Genomic DNA, 19,251 nt, shown 5'->3' with positions numbered 1-19,251 from the left:
TTACACGTTTTGTTACACCCGGTTGTAATCCCTTAATTCCTCGTCTGGTACCGTGCGGTACGCCTCTGCCGCTCTCCCTGTTAGCCAACCTGCTAAAATGGGAACCCAATCCTCGATATTGATCTTATGTAGGTTACACAGTCTCTCAAAGTCCTCGAGGAATGCATCAATATCTTCCTCTGCTTCCATATAGGTTTTAAATGCCTGATACGGTATCTTTGGCTTGCTCTCCTGTACCATGGGCACTGTCTGGTTCCTCTCTGGAGTTTGCTGGACCCTTCGTCTTAGCACAAACTCCTGCACCTCCGTCATGGTTCTGAAGATAATATCCGCTGGTGGGTTTTCCCCATAGAATGATAGCCTGAATTGCAGTTCTCTCTGAAATACCAACCGCTCCTGTTCCTCAACTGGGTTGCTCTGTACCAGAGCCGAACCGCCCTCTGCTCTGTATTCAGGCATGACTTCCGCAATCAGAACTGCCTTAGTCTTATTACTGGCGGAGATACCTCTTGCTTCCAGAAGATCCTTTAAAGTGGATCGCTTTAATGTGGTGTAATCGATCTCCATCCGTGATCCATTGGTGCTGTTGCCTTTCCTGGTACTTGTTCCTCTGTGAGTCTGGATCCCGACGCTGCCAACCAATGTAGCGGAGAGCTGATTTCCCACAGCCTATTTCCGCTGGTATCCTAGAATAGCTCAGGAACAAGTAGTAACTCCAATAGGGTAACAAGCACAATCAGCAATATAATCCAGTAATATCCCATCACCTTTCCCAATCACTGGACGACACACAGTATCAGGAGTAGAACTGACTTTTAATCACACAACCCCTGCTTTTATGCAAGGGAGCCACCCACAATAATTATACATTAACCAATAAAGTACAAGGTACAACCCACACATCTCCTCCCATCAGCTGATCTGTTAACAGAATTAAAATGTACATTTCTAGATACATAGGGTACACCCCTAAATGTGGTATCCCCTGATAGACCTGATCTGGGTGAATAACCTATTCAAAAATCACCCAGATCGCACCAGGGGTTCGGGAGTTATGGGGGTTAAAAAGTTAGGTGGCATGGCTTTCCAGCCCAAACTTCCCAGCCCAAACCAGTTCCAACTAGTCTGGCAGTGTGCCTGGGACAACGCCCTGCTGGAGAACAATAGACAGGAAACGGGGGAGGGGTACACCTTCCTATACAAAATCTATACACAGTCTAATAGAAGTCCATACTAAAACCTAATATGTTCAAATAAAAAATTATGTAGGAAATGTGTTGGACAGCCAGAGGGGTTCTGCTACAACCAGAAAACATTTTAATATTTCATGTCTTTTAGGTATGTGGGGTTTGATGTGCATTTCTCAAACCTACATCGTTCTCCAGTCTCTGAACCACTCCGGATTTATTCCCGTCTGCGAGATGTCTTCAGACAACAACCCTTACGTTATTCTTTCCGATCCCTCAATAAAGGAAGGGCACTGGCACTGCTGCTGGGCCCGACTGTGCTTTGTGTCGGAGGAAGAGTGGCACAGTGCCACGTGGACCTTAACCGACACCCAGATGAATCAGACAGAATATCAAAAGAGGCCGAGTTCGACTGGGGCGAGTTCTGGAATCATCTCCGTCCCCAGATGATTGCCCTGATCACAGCAGTGCTTGTAAGAAAGTTTATACTCTCTACTTCTCTGCATTGACCTATCTCAATGAAATTAAATGTCTGTGTTACTCAGTGTCTTGTTATCACATTGTGCTGTCTGTCCCAGTGTCTTCTTATCTCACTGTGCTGTCTGTCCCACTGTCTTGTTATCATATGGTGCTGTCTGTTCTAGTGTCTTATCACATTGTGCTGTCTGTCCCACTGTCTTGCTATCCTACGGTGCGGTCTGTCCCACTGTCTTGTTATCATACAGTGCTGTCTGTCCCAGTGTCTCCTTATCAAACTGTGCTGTCTGTCCCAGTGTCTTCTTATCACAATGTACTGTCTGTCCCAGTGTCTTGTTATCATATGGTGCTATCTGTCCCACTGTCTTGTTATTAGACTGTGCTGTTGTAGCGAAACCCCCCACTAAACTGTTTCAATGACCAGATTACCCTGTGCTGTGTGTACTGTCCTGAAGTCCCTTTCTTCTGTTTTCCCTATCCTGACCCTGTGTTTCATTCGTTGTACTTGTAAACCTCCCCAAAATTCAATTTAGAATGTTTAGTTAGAACCTTCACACCTCGCTAATGAGGTGTGAAAAACGCAAACCGCAAGAGAAGCCTCGGCGCATGCTGACCCTGGGTGGTGGCCCATTCGTTAGATGACCACTGTCCAGAGGGAGCATTTGCGAAATGCTTCTTGTCTCGTTCGGTTCCCGAACGAGGACCTCCCCAGTGCCCCTTGGAGTGTTCACACCAATCAATTAGAACGTTGGCATCTTGCAACATAAGTGTGAAACCGCAAGGGAAGTAATTAATGAGTGCTCCCCTGGGTGGCCGCCATTGGTATGGATGAACGCCGATCAGGGGGAGCATTTGTCTCCCGAAAGGAGACGCTTCCCTTGCCTGGTTTCACACAAGGACTTCACGAATGGAGGAGGTTCGCACTGGACACCGTTGTGGGCGGTTCCCAAGATTGGAGGGGACATTCCTTGGGGACAATGGTGGTTTGACAGGCTTTCTGTAGCTGGGAGTCACAGAGGCGGAAAGCTTTCCCATGCTGGGACTCCCAGGTACAGAGGCTCATGGAATAAAGACCCCTGGTCACTGGAGGTGGGAAACCCTGAGCATGGGTGGCGGGAACTGGGGACAAAGGGACTAGATTTCCTGTCACATGCACAGTCTCGTGGGAGGGGGCACTGAGTGGCAGGAACAGGGGACAAAAGGACTGAGGTTCCGGTTCCATTATGTGACCCTCGGGAGGGGGAGTACCCTGGGAGGGGACATTGTCATTGTGTGTTCCGATCCCTTGCATGGGGAAAGTATAAAGCAGAGTGTGGTCAATAAAGTGTTTTACCCCTGTACTGTGTGTCGTCCAGTTACAGGGGGAAAATGGGTCTCTTCATTCATAGCGGAGGTAACCAGTCGGGTTAAAAACAAACAGTGTACATTCACCTGTGTGTAGATAGCAAACACACTTAGTGGGTATTGGGTGAAACAAACACACAAATTACCCTTAATTAACTGTATTGTAGACAAAGGATTCCTCTTATATCCTCAAGGCAATAACAACAAAATACCAAAAAATGGCAATCTACAATACAGAAATAATAGAGAAGGACATAGCGCAATACTGTTGCAAAATAATATAATACTTGTGGTTTAAATGATTGCACTCACAAAAACAGTTTGATTGAAGGCACATCAAATATACTGCTGTGAAGAGTTCAGGACTTGTGGACCATCAGAATCATGCATAAGAAGGAAGAAATAAAAAATATAGTGCAGAGTATCCAGATAAAAAAGACACACTTTATTCACAAATGCACTTACAGAATTGCAGTGTCAAATAGGCACATCAAGGTTCAGATGGAATGGTACATCACAGTGGAGAAATCCAGAGGAGCAGAAAAACCAGGTGCATAAATAAAATCAACAATATGATAAAAAGTAAAAAACTCTAGCACTAAAGAAAAGCCCTACGCGTTTCGTTCATAAATGAACTTCCTCAGGGGCATCAGATATGAGGTCCTCCAAATGCAGGCATGAAATTAAGTCCAGAAACCTCCCTTTTAAATCCGTCCGGTTTGGCGCGAAAAAACCGACTCAGCCGCTCACTTCCGGGTTCGGACTGCTTCCGGTTACGTCATGCGTTCCGGAGTTGCTGTCCAAGCCTCAGTTTCGTTTTGCTAGTCAGTTCGGAGTTGAGACAGAGGGAAAGTTCCGTTGTGCTTGGGCATTCAAACCCACAAGTCCATGATAAAAGAGACAGATGTATTACATAAATTATCAGCATATCATATTATAACAGGAGCAAATAGAAAATAAAATTACAAAGCTAATGCTAATGTAAAGGAACATTATAGAACCCATAACTGATATAAAAACCTTTGGGAGAAATAAAATAAAATAGCTAAATATAAATAAATAATAAATAATAAAATATATATAGGTTATCATTAAGCCTAATCCGTTCAACTTCTTAAAAATAAAACAGACCAAGCCCAACAGCAGATAGAACTTAAACAGATGAGTAACAAATAAAAATGAAATATGAATAATTACAAAAAGCAAACCAAATCAAAATCAACATTTAAACCCATAGGTTTCATGGTTTTTAATGTATGGATCCAGTAACCCTCACGTTGTCTCAAAAACATCATTAGATCCCCACCTCTTTCGTTCAGAGTTACTTGTTCTATGCCTATACACTTGAGTGTATTAAAGCTAAAGATGGGACAGCTATTACAGTGTACCGGCACTGAGTGAGTCAATAGACCCTTTTTGATGTTGTTTCTATGCTCCTGCAATCTTATTTTTAGTTTCCTCCCAGTTCTTCCCACATATTGCATCCCACATCCACAAGTGAGGAGATATATTATATGTGTAGAGGAACAGGATATCTTGTTTTTAATCTTAAATTTCATTTGCGTCTGTGTACTCACAAAATCAAAAACCGTACTAAAAAGGTGGCCACAACTTACACAATTCCCACATGTATAGAAACCTCCCTTTTGGCTAGTGTGATCCTTCACCGATCGAAAAGCACTAGGGGCAAGGATTTGTTTTAAATTTGTGCCCTTTCTAAAAATAACTTTGGGATCCTTAGGTATCTGCTTCCCCAGAAATTCATCCTCTACTAACAACCCCCAATGTTTCCTTATAATCCTCTGCACATCGAAAGCTCTTCCATTGTACCGAGTATTAAAGGAAAAATCGAAAGCAGAATTTCTAGTCATATCTTTTTTCTTATTTATAAGAAGATCATTACGACAGATCTTCCCAACTCTCGCAATTTCTGAGTCTATAAATTCAGAGGAATACCCCTTCTCTAAGAAGCGTTTCTTCAGAACCTCTGCTTGTACAAAAAAGGAATCTAGATCGCTACAATTCCTCCGTAGTCTGACAAACTGGCTCTTGGGAACCCCTCTAAGCCAGTTCGGATGATGTCCACTTTTGGTATCAATAAAGCTGTTGGAGTCAATATCCTTAAAAAAAGTCTTAGTTTTCACTTTCCGATCCTCAATAAATATTGACAGATCAAGAAAGTCAATACTTTGGGTACCAATTTTAGGAGTGAAAACCAATGATAAAGAATTGTGGTTGACATGTTCAAAGAAACTATGTAGCTGGTCTATAGGGCCACGCCATATCATCAGGACATCATCGATGTACCGTCTCCAGAGCACCAAGTTTGCACCAAACGGGTTATTGGACCAGATAGACGATCTTTCCCAGCAGTCCATAAACACGTTGGCATAGCTTGGTGCAAACTTGGTGCCCATTGCAGTGCCCTTGATCTGAAGAAAAAAATCTCCATCAAAACTAAAAAAATTGTGCGTGAGAATAAAACGAATAGCCCTCTCCAAAAAATCACAAAAAAGTGGATCTAAGTCAGCATCACGATCGAGATTCTGTCTCACTGCTTCTACACCCAAATCATGATCTATTACGGTGTAGAGTGAGGTTACATCCAGAGTAGCCCAAACATAATCATCATCCCATTCAATGCATTCCAGCTCCTGAATAAGATGTTTAGTATCTCTCAGGTATGACATAGCTCCCTGAGCATATTTTTGTAGATGGTAATCGATATACTCAGAGAGCTTAGATGTAAGTGAGTCAATGCCGCTTATAATCGGCCTCCCTGGGGGTTTATCTTTGCATTTATGAATTTTCGGGAGAAAATAAAATGTGGGCACTTTGGGAAAATCTGAAAAGATAAAAGAAAAAATAGATCATGATTTGGGTGTAGAAGCAGTTAGACAGAATCTCGATCGTGATGCTGACTTAGATCCACTTTTTTGTGATTTTTTGGAGAGGGCTATTCGTTTTATTCTCACGCACAATTTTTTTAGTTTTGATGGAGATTTTTTTCTTCAGATCAAGGGCACTGCAATGGGCACCAAGTTTGCACCAAGCTATGCCAACGTGTTTATGGACTGCTGGGAAAGATCGTCTACCTGGTCCAATAACCCGTTTGGTGCAAACTTGGTGCTCTGGAGACGGTACATCGATGATGTCCTGATGATATGGCGTGGCCCTATAGACCAGCTACATAGTTTCTTTGAACATGTCAACCACAATTCTTTATCATTGGTTTTCACTCCTAAAATTGGTACCCAAAGTATTGACTTTCTTGATCTGTCAATATTTATTGAGGATCGGTGTGGCGAAACCGACCTCGCCACGTGTCCTTGGAGGGGGCTGATTGCCCGCCTCTTGCCTTTGGACTATGGACCAGACTTTATGGGAATGTGATACCCCAGATAGCCATACCATGGAGCCTATCCATATAATGAAAGACTATGGGAAAGACTTTAGCTCCATGGAAATTGTACTGTGTGAGTAGAATCTGCGCGCTATTCGGTAGTTTTGTGCGTGCAGATCCCAGCTATCTGGGGATAGGTGAAATGTCTGTGTGTTGTGTGTAAATGTGACTTTATGTATTTTAAAGTGTTTTATGTCGTTTTGCAACCATGTGGTTAATGGAGTCTGCCTTTAGTCCTGGGTAATTGGATTACTTCTCCAATTAACTCCAGGGCAGAAGGGAGGAAACCAGGATGCATTGTGGGGATGTTTTTCTGCCAGCCAGAAAGGAACAAAAGATACTTTTAGTAACTTTTGAACCCCTGGTCGGATTCATGCCATTTTTAAATATGTTGTTCCCCTGAATGGATTGATTGTGGATATGTATTTTTATGTGAATGTGATGTATGGTTTTAAAGTTATGAAAGTTGTGTAAAAGTATATTTTACACTGTATGCATAATGGGATTATGTGTCACACTAAGGGGAGGGGATGTGTGGGAGGTAACATCTATGTCATTGGTTCTTTTATGCCTCCCCCTGGGTGTGGCCTGTATGTGTGAGTTGGAAATAAAAGCCAGGCTGGATGAGCCAGTCCAGAGTTCCTGTTTTACCCTCAAAGTGATGTGTCGTCTCATTATTGGGGGAAGGATTTAATGTATGCTGTTCCAGTTGACTGCTAGGAGTACAAGCCTATTCGTATGGTTCCTATTCAATGGTCTACAGCATTCATACGCTTGGGAGAATTTAAAGGTTTCTCGGATTCGGTGATTATGGTGTCTGCCAGAGTGCTTGGAGTCCTCAGGAAGCGCTAGGAGCATCCATTAACGGAGGTACTCAGTCGGGGTGCCAGGCGATCCGTTACATTGGTGGCAAGCGGTGGGATGGCGTCCTAGTGCGAGGAGAAGCAGCTCAGAGACACTGGTAACGTTTGGAATTACAAATTGAGGGCAACGCTAGTATCCGTACAGCGCCCCTGGCTACAGCAGGATGGAATCAGCTAGTTTTTGGACAGCGTTCCATGATGAGGAGGAGGAGGCGGCCGCGGACTACAGGGATGCAGACAGAAAGGAAGTCTGGTATGATGCCCTGGAAGACGCCCAGTGGCGGCGAGGTGAGAGTCTCCCCAGTGATGAGCAGCGGCTACAGAAGCGTGTGGCGATGCGCATGTATCTATTGGGAGAGCAGCCCCTGGATGAGTGGGTGACAAGACTAGAGACCCTGGTATGGCGAGAGATCTGGCTAGACAACGCATACCAGGCCCTCTGGTGGCATACCATTCGACTTACCCCCTGGACGGCCGAGCACGACTTATCGGAGGGGGATGATTATGATGGCCCGGGTTTATTATGGGATGCCTTGGAGGACGACATTGATCTTGGCAGCACGGAGGGGTCTAGGTTTTGGGACATCTACGACTACCGGATGGGCATGTATGTCTGGGCTGACGAATGCGAGGTGAGCAAAGACATGACCCACCTGGTAACAAGGGAGTGGGAGCTGGAGCAGGACTACCAACACCTGCTCAGCTTCGTGCAGCTCCAACCTACCCGACAAGCAGAACCAGACCTCATAGACTGGTCCTGGAGAGACCCACAGATGGCAGGTGGAGATGGGATCGAGGTCTCTCTACTGGCCCTACAGGGATGCTGGGCAGTCGGCCCAGATCCCCAGCGGCAGGTTACAGTTCAGAGAGAGGAGCTTGTTACACCCTCTCTCCAGCGGCAGCCTAACCCACCAAGGGGAGACCGTAAGCCCCACACCAGCGCAGATGGGACCGTGGTCTCTGCGCCCAAGTTACAGGGAGCTGAAGGAGCCGTCCTCCCTCCCCAGCGGCAGTGTGATTTGTTGGGAATTGGGAGCCCGGTCTCCATTCCCCAGCGGCAGAGTATCCAGCAGGGAATAGAGAGCCCATCCCCCTTTCCCCCACAGCAGGACTCTGTGCTGGGAGGAGAGACAGTCGGTCTCCCTCCGCAGAGACGGGAAGTATGCATGGGAGAGGAGATTGTTACCACCTCTCCCCAGCGGCGGATCATTAATGTACAGGGAATAGAGAGCCCAGTCTCCATTCCCCAGCGGCAGAGTGTTCTAATGGGAGAGGAGCTGGTTACCACCTCTCCCCAGCGGCAGCTTAATGTACCAGGGGGAGACTGTAAGCCCCACACCTGTGCAGATGGGACCGTGGTCTCTGCACTTCCAGCACAGGGGGTAGGGACGGTCGGTCCTGCCCCCCCACAACAGGGCTGTTTAGCCAAAGGGGAGACAGTCTGTCTCCAGCAGCAGAGCTGTGTAACTAAAGGGGAGACAGTCGGTCTCCAGCAGCAGAGTTGTGTAACTCAAGGGGAGACAGTCGGTCTCCAGCAGCAGAGCGGTGTAACTCAAGGGGAGACAGTCGGTCTCCAGCAGCAGAGCGGTGTATTTAAAGGGGAGACAGTCTGTCTCCAGCAGCAGAGCTGTGTAACTAAAGGGGAGACAGTCGGTCTCCAGCAGCAGAGCTGTGTAACTCAAGGGGAGACAGTCGGTCTCCAGCAGCAGAGCGGTGTAACTCAAGGGGAGACAGTCGGTCTCCAGCAACCAGGCTCCAACCAGACTACTCCCGTGGTAGTGCTGGCAACAGGACAGAGTACCGCTGGTCTCTGCCCCCTCAGCAACCTACCAAGGCAGCCTACCAGTCCCCCACACAGCCGTGGTGAGGCACCTGAACCTGGACAAGATTCTCCCTCACCCAGGTGTAGTAACTGTTTATTGTGGGTTGGCTGCTCTGCTGTTTCTGTCTTGTGGGTGGGCTGTTGGACTAACAAGGGCACTGACCGGCAGGAGGTCAAGTACCCTGTTAGTCTAGGGGGTAAAGGGGAGAAGTGTGGCGAAACCGACCTCGCCACGTGTCCTTGGAGGGGGCTGATTGCCCGCCTCTTGCCTTTGGACTATGGACCAGACTTTATGGGAATGTGATACCCCAGATAGCCATACCATGGAGCCTATCCATATAATGAAAGACTATGGGAAAGACTTTAGCTCCATGGAAATTGTACTGTGTGAGTAGAATCTGCGCGCTATTCGGTAGTTTTGTGCGTGCAGATCCCAGCTATCTGGGGATAGGTGAAATGTCTGTGTGTTATGTGTAAATGTGACTTTATGTATTTTAAAGTGTTTTATGTCGTTTTGCAACCATGTGGTTAATGGAGTCTGCCTTTAGTCCTGGGTAATTGGATTACTTCTCCAATTAACTCCAGGGCAGAAGGGAGGAAACCAGGATGCATTGTGGGGATGTTTTTCTGCCAGCCAGAAAGGAACAAAAGATACTTTTAGTAACTTTTGAACCCCTGGTCGGATTCATGCCATTTTTAAATATGTTGTTCCCCTGAATGGATTGATTGTGGATATGTATTTTTATGTGAATGTGATGTATGGTTTTAAAGTTATGAAAGTTGTGTAAAAGTATATTTTACACTGTATGCATAATGGGATTATGTGTCACACTAAGGGGAGGGGATGTGTGGGAGGTAACATGTATGTCATTGGTTCTTTTATGCCTCCCCCTGGGTGTGGCCTGTATGTGTGAGTTGGAAATAAAAGCCAGGCTGGATGAGCCAGTCCAGAGTTCCTGTTTTACCCTCAAAGTGATGTGTCGTCTCATTATTGGGGGAAGGATTTAATGTATGCTGTTCCAGTTGACTGCTAGGAGTACAAGCCTATTCGTATGGTTCCTATTCAATGGTCTACAGCATTCATACGCTTGGGAGAATTTAAAGGTTTCTCGGATTCGGTGATTATGGTGTCTGCCAGAGTGCTTGGAGTCCTCAGGAAGCGCTAGGAGCATCCATTAACGGAGGTACTCAGTCGGGGTGCCAGGCGATCCGTTACAATCGGAAAGTGAAAACTAAGATTTTTTTTTAAGGATATTGACTCCAACAGCTTTATTGATACCAAAAGTGGACATCATCCGAACTGGCTTAGAGGGGTTCCCAAGAGCCAGTTTGTCAGACTACGGAGGAATTGTAGCGATCTAGATTCCTTTTTTGTACAAGCAGAGGTTCTGAAGAAACGCTTCTTAGAGAAGGGGTATTCCTCTGAATTTATAGACTCAGAAATTGCGAGAGTTGGGAAGATCTGTCGTAATGATCTTCTTATAAATAAGAAAAAAGATATGACTAGAAATTCTGCTTTCGATTTTTCCTTTAATACTCGGTACAATGGAAGAGCTTTCGATGTGCAGAGGATTATAAGGAAACATTGGGGGTTGTTAGTAGAGGATGAATTTCTGGGGAAGCAGATACCTAAGGATCCCAAAGTTATTTTTAGAAAGGGCACAAATTTAAAACAAATCCTTGCCCCTAGTGCTTTTCGATCGGTGAAGGATCACACTAGCCAGAAGGGAGGTTTCTATACATGTGGGAATTGTGTAAGTTGTGGCCACCTTTTTAGTACGGTTTTTGATTTTGTGAGTACACAGACGCAAATGAAATTTAAGATTAAAAACAAGATATCCTGTTCCTCTACACATATAATATATCTCCTCACTTGTGGATGTGGGATGCAATATGTGGGAAGAACTGGGAGGAAACTAAAAATAAGATTGCAGGAGCATAGAAACAACATCAAAAAGGGTCTATTGACTCACTCAGTGCCGGTACACTGTAATAGCTGTCCCATCTTTAGCTTTAATACACTCAAGTGTATAGGCATAGAACAAGTAACTCTGAACGAAAGAGGTGGGGATCTAATGATGTTTTTGAGACAACGTGAGGGTTACTGGATCCATACATTAAAAACCATGAAACCTATGGGTTTAAATGTTGATTTTGATTTGGTTTGCTTTTTGTAATTATTCATATTTCATTTTTATTTGTTACTCATCTGTTTAAGTTCTATCTGCTGTTGGGCTTGGTCTGTTTTATTTTTAAGAAGTTGAACGGATTAGGCTTAATGATAACCTATATATATTTTATTATTTATTATTTATTTATATTTAGCTATTTTATTTTATTTCTCCAAAAGGTTTTTATATCAGTTATGGGTTCTATAATGTTCCTTTACATTAGCATTAGCTTTGTAATTTTATTTTCTATTTGCTCCTGTTATAATATGATATGCTGATAATTTATGTAATACATCTGTCTCTTTTATCATGGACTTGTGGGTTTGAATGCCCAAGCACAACGGAACTTTCCCTCTGTCTCAACTCCGAACTGACTAGCAAAACGAAACTGAGGCTTGGACAGCAACTCCGGAACGCATGACGTAACCGGAAGCAGTCCGAACCCGGAAGTGAGCGGCTGAGTCGGTTTTTTCGCGCCAAACCGGACGGATTTAAAAGGGAGGTTTCTGGACTTAATTTCATGCCTGCATTTGGCGGACCTCATATCTGATGCCCCTGAGGAAGTTCATTTATGAACGAAACGCGTAGGGCTTTTCTTTAGTGCTAGAGTTTTTTACTTTTTATCATATTGTTGATTTTATTTATGCACCTGGTTTTTCTGCTCCTCTGGATTTCTCCACTGTGATGTACCATTCCATCTGAACCTTGATGTGCCTATTTGACACTGCAATTCTGTAAGTGCATTTGTGAATAAAGTGTGTCTTTTTTATCTGGATACTCTGCACTATATTTTTTATTTCTTCCTTCTTATGCATGATTCTGATGGTCCACAAGTCCTGAACTCTTCACAGCAGTATATTTGATGTGCCTTCAATCAACCAGTCGGGTTACCCACGGTCCACTACAGCTGTCTGTCCCAGTGTCTTGTCATCATATTGTGCTGTCTCTCCCAGTGTCTTGTTATCATACAATGCTGTCTGTCCCAGTGCCTTGTTATAATACGGTGCTGTCTGTCCCAGTGTCTTGTTATCATACGGTGCTGTCTGTTCCACTGTCTTGTTATCATACGGTGCTGTCTGTTCCACTGTCTTGTTATCATACTGTGCTGTCTGTCCCAGTGTCTTGTTATCATACGGTGCTGTCTGTCCCAGTGTCTCGTTATCATACGGTGCTGTCTGTCCCAGTGTCTTCTTATCATACGGTGCTGTCTGTCCCACTGTCTTGTTATCTTACGGTGCTGTCTGTCCCACTGTCTTGTTATCATACGGTGCTGTCTGTCCCAGTGTCTTCTTATCATACGGTGCTGTCTGTCCCAGTGTCTCGTTATCATACGGTGCTGTCTGTCCCAATGTCTTGTTATCATACGGTGCTGTCTGTCCCAGTGTCTTGTTATCATACGGTGCTGTCTGTCCCAATGTCTCGTTATCATACGGTGCTGTCTGTCCCAATGTCTCGTTATCATACGGTGCTGTCTGTCCCAGTGTCTTCTTATCATACGGTGCTTTCTGTCCCAGTGTCTCGTTATCATACGGTGCTGTCTGTCCCAGTGTCTCGTTATCATACGGTGCTGTCTGTCACAGTGTCTCGTTATCATACGGTGCTGTCTGTCCCAGTGTCTCGTTATCATACGGTGCTGTCTGTCCCAGTGTCTTCTTATCATACGGTGCTGTCTGTCCCAGTGTCTTCTTATCATACGGTACTGTCTGTCCCACTGTCTTGTTATCTTACGGTGCTGTCTGTCCCACTGTCTTGTTATCATACGGTGCTGTCTGTCCCACTGTCTTGTTATCATACGGTGCTGTCTGTCCCAGTGTCTTCTTATCATAAGGTGCTGTCTGTCCCAGTGTCTCGTTATCATACGGTGCTGTCTGTCCCAGTGTCTTGTTATCATACGGTGCTGCCTGTCCCAATGTCTCGTTATCATACGGTGCTGCCTGTCCCAGTGTCTTGTTATCATACGGTGCTGTCTGTCCCAGTGTCTTGTTATCATACGGTGCTGTCTGTCCCACTGTCTTGTTATCATACGGTGCTGTCTGTCCCACTGTCTTATCATACGGTGCTGTCTGTCCCACTGTCTTGTTATCATACGGTGCTGTCTGTCCCACTGTCTCGTTATCATACGGTGCTGTCTGTCCCAATGTCTTGTTATCATACGGTGCTGTCTGTGCCAATGTCTTGTTATAATACAGGGCTGTCTGTCCCACTGTCTTGTTATCATACGGTGCTGTCTGTCCCAATGTCTTGTTATAATACAGTGCTGTCTGTCCCAATGTCTTGTTATCATACGGTGCTGTCTGTCCCAATGTCTTGTTATAATACAGTGCTGTCTGTCCCACTGTCTTGTTATCATACGGTGCTGTCTGTCCCAGTGTCTTATGTATTTGCTATGTCTAACCCATTTGCTGTCATTCTTAGTTGGCATTTGGCGCTGCGTTGCTGAACATCCAAATCCCTCTTATTCTGGGTGAGCTTGTGAATGTGGTATCCCGCTTTGCCAGAGAGCATGCTGACAACTACCTGCAGGAGATTCGAGGTCCGGCTGGGAAATTGCTGTATCTATACGGAGCCCAGGTAAGTCATGATCTTAAAAAACAAATGAATAGTCAGTAAATATATAACAATATATATTTGTAGTATTCTAGTTCAGTGAAAAAAGTCAAATAAATTCCCGATATCTGTGTAGTTGATTAGGAAATTAGAATAGATAGAATGCAAATAAAACTTTACAGGAATGCCCTGTGTATTACAAAAAAATATCTAATTCCTACTGAAATCACTCTCAGCCATTTAGAAATAATCCAATATCTGCTTATCCACCCCTATCTGTCCCAGATGGAGTCTGTCTGTCCATCCCTTTCATCCCCAGATGGAGTCTGTCTGTCCACCCCTTTCTGTCCCAGATGGAGTCTGTCTGTCCACCCCTTTCTGTCCCAGATGGAGTCTGTCTGTCCACCCCTTTCATCCCCAGTAGGAGTCTGTCTGTCCACCCCTTTCATCCCCAGATGGAGTCTGTCTGTCCACCCCTTTCATCCCCAGTAGGAGTCTGTCTGTCCACCCCTTTCATCCCCAGTAGGAGTCTGTCTGTCCACCCCTTTCATCCCCAGTAGGAGTCTGTCTGTCCACCCCTTTCATCCCCAGTAGGAGTCTGTCTGTCCACCCCTATCTGTCCCAGATGGAGTCTGTCTGTCCACCCCTATCTGTCCCAGATGGAGTCTGTCTGTCCACCCCTTTCTGTCCCAGATGGAGTCTGTCTGTCCACCCTTTCATCCCCAGTAGGAGTCTGTCTGTCCACCCCTTTCATCCCCAGTAGGAGTCTGTCTGTCCACCCCTTTCATCCCCAGTAGGAGTCTGTCTGTCCACCCCTTTCATCCCCAGTAGGAGTCTGTCTGTCCACCCCTTTCTGTCCCAGATGGAGTCTGTCTGTCCACCCCTTTCTGTCCCAGATGGAGTCTGTCTGTCCACCCCTTTCTGTCCCAGATGGAGTCTGTCTGTCCACCTCTATCTGTCCCAGATGGAGTCTGTCTGTCCACCCTTTCATCCCCAGTAGGAGTCTGTCTACCCCTATCTGTCCCAGATGGAGTCTGTCTGTCCACCCCTTTCATCCCCAGTAGGAGTCTGTCTGTCCACCCCTTTCTGTCTCAGATGGAGTCTGTCTGTCCACCCCTTTCATCCCCAGTAGGAGTCTGTCTCCAAACCCGTTTCAGCCTCAGTGTCAGTCCGTCTGTGTTCCCATTCAGTCTGTCTGTGTTCCCCTCTCTACCCAGCAGTAGTCAGTCTGCTCTGACTTGGGTTTGTCTGACAGGTTAATGACTTGTTTTGTCCCTTGGTTTTGCAGGGCTTGTTGACCTGTGGGTATATTGTTCTCCTGTCTCGGGTTGGAGAGAGGGTCGCTGGGAGTATGAGAAAAGCACTCTTCTTCTCCTTGCTCCGGTGAGTCTACACCCCCCTGTTCTCTATCACTCTCCCCCACCCCTGTTCTCTATCACTCCCCTCCCCCATTCTCTATCACTCCTTCCCTTGTTCTCTATCACTCCTATGACAAAACACCTATTTTGCTTTCCCCAGAGTCATTCTCCTATTCAGTTTCCCCAGAGTTTTTTTCCCCTATTCTGCTACCATTCGAGAATACCAAGTATGAATGCCGACCACCCCCCTGGCTCATTAAGTTCAAAGAAACCACAAGAATTAAGTGCTCTCTTTGAGTGGCTGCCGTTCGTATAACCGAACGCAACGTGGTGGAAAAAACAGCTGCAATCTTGTTGCACGAAAGCAGGCAGCGGGACTTAGTCGTTGAGTGCCTGGAACTCTGAGGCAGCCACTCGACGGCCCGAACACCGGGGAAACCATACAAATGCCTGCTTCTGTACGTGGCAAGCCAGGAGAGTGTTGTTCGGCAGGTTTGTTCGCCTGGATCTCCCGAACAAATACTGCCAATGAGCCAGGGGACCCGTTCACTGTTTTATTCGGTTAATAACCTTCGAACTAGACTGACCGCTACCTCTGAAACTAGGGAACTATTTTAGGCAAGCGTCTCAAGAGCGGTCGGTCAAATCTTTACCCCAGTGGCGATTCGACTAGGTTCGTGGGATCTGAGCGCTTTTTGGATATGTTGGGCGCTCAGATCCAAGCTGTCTGGGGATGTATAGACTATGGGGGTCCAGTTATGCGACATATGATTTTATGTATTTTAAAGTATTTTTGGAGTTTGTGAAAAAGTAATTGTTTTCTGTACCTGGAGATAATTGAGTTTAATACAGTACTTAACCCAATTATCTCCCAGGTATAGAGGAGGGATTATCCTATTTTATGTGGGAGTGTCCTGGACCTGAGAGTCAATGTCATTGGATGATTGTTTGTACTGTAGTCTACTCTCAGGTCCAGAGGGAGTGCCCCTTGCATGGGGACTTGCATAAAAGGCCAGCTGTGGCTACCATTAAACACATCGTTTTACCCCTTCATGAAGTCTTGGATCATGTTTGGGGGATTGGGAGCTATAATCACTACAACCTCTTCTACGCTTGGATTTCGGGAGATTCTTCACGGATATACTCAGTGTATAGGGGATCCGTTACAACTCCCCCTTTCTCTATCACTCCCCCCCCGTTTTCTATCACTCCCTCCCGTTTTCTATCACTCCCTCCCGTTTTCTATCACTCCCTCCCGTTTTCTATCACTCCCTCCCGTTTTCTATCACTCCCTCCCGTTTTCTATCACTCCCTCCCGTTTTCTATCACTCCCTCCCGTTTTCTATCACACCCTCCCGTTTTCTATCACACCCTCCCGTTTTCTATCACACCTTCCCGTTTTCTATCACTCCCTCACGTTTTCTATCACACCCTCCCGTTTTCTATCACACCCTCCCGTTTTCTATCACACCCTCCCGTTTTCTATCACACCCTCCCGTTTTCTATCACACCCTCCCGTTTTCTATCACTCCCCCCTGTTCTCTATCACTCCCCCCTGTTCTCTATCACTCCCCCCTGTTCTCTATCACTCCCCCCTGTTCTCTATCACTCCCCCCTGTTCTCTATCACTCCACCCCCTTTTTCAACAACCCCCCCATTCTCTATCACCCCCCCTCTTGTCCTCTATCACTCCCCCCTTTCTCTATCACTCCCCCCCATTCACTATCACTCCCTCCCGTTTTCTATCACACCCTCCCGTTTTCTATCACTCACCCCTGTTCTCTATCACTCCCCTGCGTTCTTTATCACTCACCCCCCTGCGTTCTCTATCACCCCCCCCCCCATTCTCTATCACTCCCCTGCGTTCTCTATCACTCCCTCCCTCCGTTCTCTATCACTCACCCCCCTGCGTTCTCTATAACTCCCCTCTATTAAAGGGCAAGGCATAATAACACCAAACGGGAAGACTGTCTGAAGTGTTCTTAAAAGGTTCACTATTTGCATAAATGCATACTGTATGGACAGAGAACCATTAGATTGGACACGTGGTGGACATACTGGGCGATACGAATAACAAGCGGTTTCTAGGGGAAGTCACTGGGCTGAGACGTATTTCAGAGATAGTATAGAGAAAGTACACGCAGATCTGGAGGGATTTCAGGGTGGTCACAGGGTGAGCTGGGCAGTGTGTCCTTCAGGTCATACAGGTTTTATCTCAGCCGTAACGGAGACCACCTATACAGCTAATCCCACCCAATTTATCAGAGCTGAGTCCGAGTTGTCGTCCATTTTCTTGCTTCCTGTTTTGTTTTAGGTTATTAGCAGCTTGGGAGCTCTTCGGTTCAGACGTGGACCCTGTGCTTCTCAGTAGCCCAGTGAATGGTGAAATTATGGCTTGGGAGGGCTGTATCTCTCCTGCAGAGGGAACATGCTAGCATTTCAGACCTGAACAGACCATATGAATGGGATCAGTCTGATATGCAATTTCTATAATGGCACGAGAGAACTAGCATGAGGCTGAATGGGGACTAACTAATGTAAGACAAGCTATCTGAGATGTCTGTTGTCAGCGTCCTCTTACATATTGTTCTGTTTCACTAGATTTTTGAATTTAACTTTAAATGAAAGCAATGCAAGGATTGACACATGTGAGAGGGAAGCAGGAGGCAATGTAAGCAGTGATGGAATGATTGATTGTAATTGTGTCTGGAGACATGGATGGACTGTGCTTTTAAGATTTCTGTCACCCTCCCTCAATCTCCATTCTGTATGATATTTGTATTGATTTTATCAATAGGCAGGATGTGGCTTTCTTTGATGATCAGAAGACAGGACTCTTAGTAAACCGGCTAACGTCAGATGTTCAGGAATTCAAGTCCTCTTTTAAACAGGTCATTTCCCAGGTGAGTGGATGCAGAGTACCCACTTTTACTCCACCATCACACTTCTCACCCCAGAAACACCATCCCTAGTTTGATGTTGTGAGGGAAGGACTGTCTGCACGTAACAAGGAAGATAGAGTTTGGATAATTCATTACTGTCACTTTCTCCATTTTTAAGTTGTCTTTTCATCCTGGTTTTGTATACAATCCCATGTCGATTATTTTCCAGTGTTTACAGACCTGTTCCATGTTGTGCATCTACTTGAATAGGAAGATTTCACATGTTCTGTCCTATAATACTCATTCTAGCTGCCCTGTGCTTTAATATTCCATTTTACCTCCATGGTATAGGGGCTCAGAAACTGCACACAGACTGTTGGCTGCTTTGTGTCCCTGTACTATATCTCTCCAAAACTGACGGGAATGCTGATTGTGGTGATGCCAATCCTGGTGGGAGTTGGAGCTATAATAGGTTCCTTTCTACGTAGACTGTCAAGCCGTGCCCAGGAGCAGGTGAGAACCATTCAAATGAGTAAGAGCCATTGATCCTTTATTTCCTACACTATTGTCTGTCAACTGCCAGCTCTTTGTCTCTGTCCACCATCTGCCTCCAGCTCTCTGTCTCTGTTCACCGTCTGCTTCCAACTCTCTGTCTCTACTCACCGCCTGCTGCCAGCTCTCTGTCTCTGCTCACCGCCTGCCGCCAGCTCTCTGTCTCTGCTCACCGCCTGCCGCCAGCTCTCTGTCTCTGCTCACCGCCTGCCGCCAGCTCTCTGTCTCTGTTCACCGTCTGCTACTAGTTCTCTGTCTCTGCTCACCACCTGCTCACCGTCTGCTTCCAGCTCTCTGTCTCTGCTCACTGCCTGCCGCCAGCTCTCTGTCTCTGCTCACTGCCTGCCACCAGCTCACTGTCTCTGTTCACCGTCTGCTTCCAGCTCTCTTTCTCTGCTCACCGCCTGCCGCCAGCTCTCTGTATCTGTTCACCGCCTGCCGCCAGCTCTCTGTATCTGCTCACCGCCTGCCGCCAGCTCTCTGTCTCTGTTCACCGTCTGCCGCCAGCTCTCTGTATCTGCTCACCGCCTGCCGCCAGCTCTCTGTCTCTGCTCACCGCCTGCCGCCAGCTCTCTGTCTCTGCTCACCGCCTGCCGCCAGCTCTCTGTCTCTGCTCACCGCCTGCCACCAGCTCTCTGTCTCTGC

At 46.2% G+C, this 19,251-nt stretch overlaps 1 protein-coding gene across 2 annotated transcripts in view; it reads left to right on the top strand.

Annotated features, from left to right (window-relative positions):
- The window catches only part of ABCB8 (ATP binding cassette subfamily B member 8), a 73,353-nt gene that overhangs the window by 8,293 nt on the left and 45,809 nt on the right, over positions 1-19,251 (top strand). Inside the window, exons 2-6 of one of the 2 annotated variants that reach the window (XM_063452909.1) lie at positions 1,339-1,660; positions 13,683-13,838; positions 15,103-15,197; positions 17,970-18,075; positions 18,406-18,567. In XM_063452909.1, coding sequence (XP_063308979.1) covers positions 1,339-1,660; positions 13,683-13,838; positions 15,103-15,197; positions 17,970-18,075; positions 18,406-18,567 — 841 coding nt within the window. The remainder of the gene's footprint in view (positions 1-1,338; positions 1,661-13,682; positions 13,839-15,102; positions 15,198-17,969; positions 18,076-18,405; positions 18,568-19,251) is intronic. The other variant, XM_063452910.1, reaches the window with a different exon arrangement.

Source organism: Pelobates fuscus, chromosome 4 (genome assembly GCF_036172605.1).
Source record: "Pelobates fuscus isolate aPelFus1 chromosome 4, aPelFus1.pri, whole genome shotgun sequence".
Classification (NCBI taxonomy): domain Eukaryota; kingdom Metazoa; phylum Chordata; class Amphibia; order Anura; family Pelobatidae; genus Pelobates; species Pelobates fuscus.
This window is presented reverse-complemented; position numbering and strand designations above follow the sequence as displayed.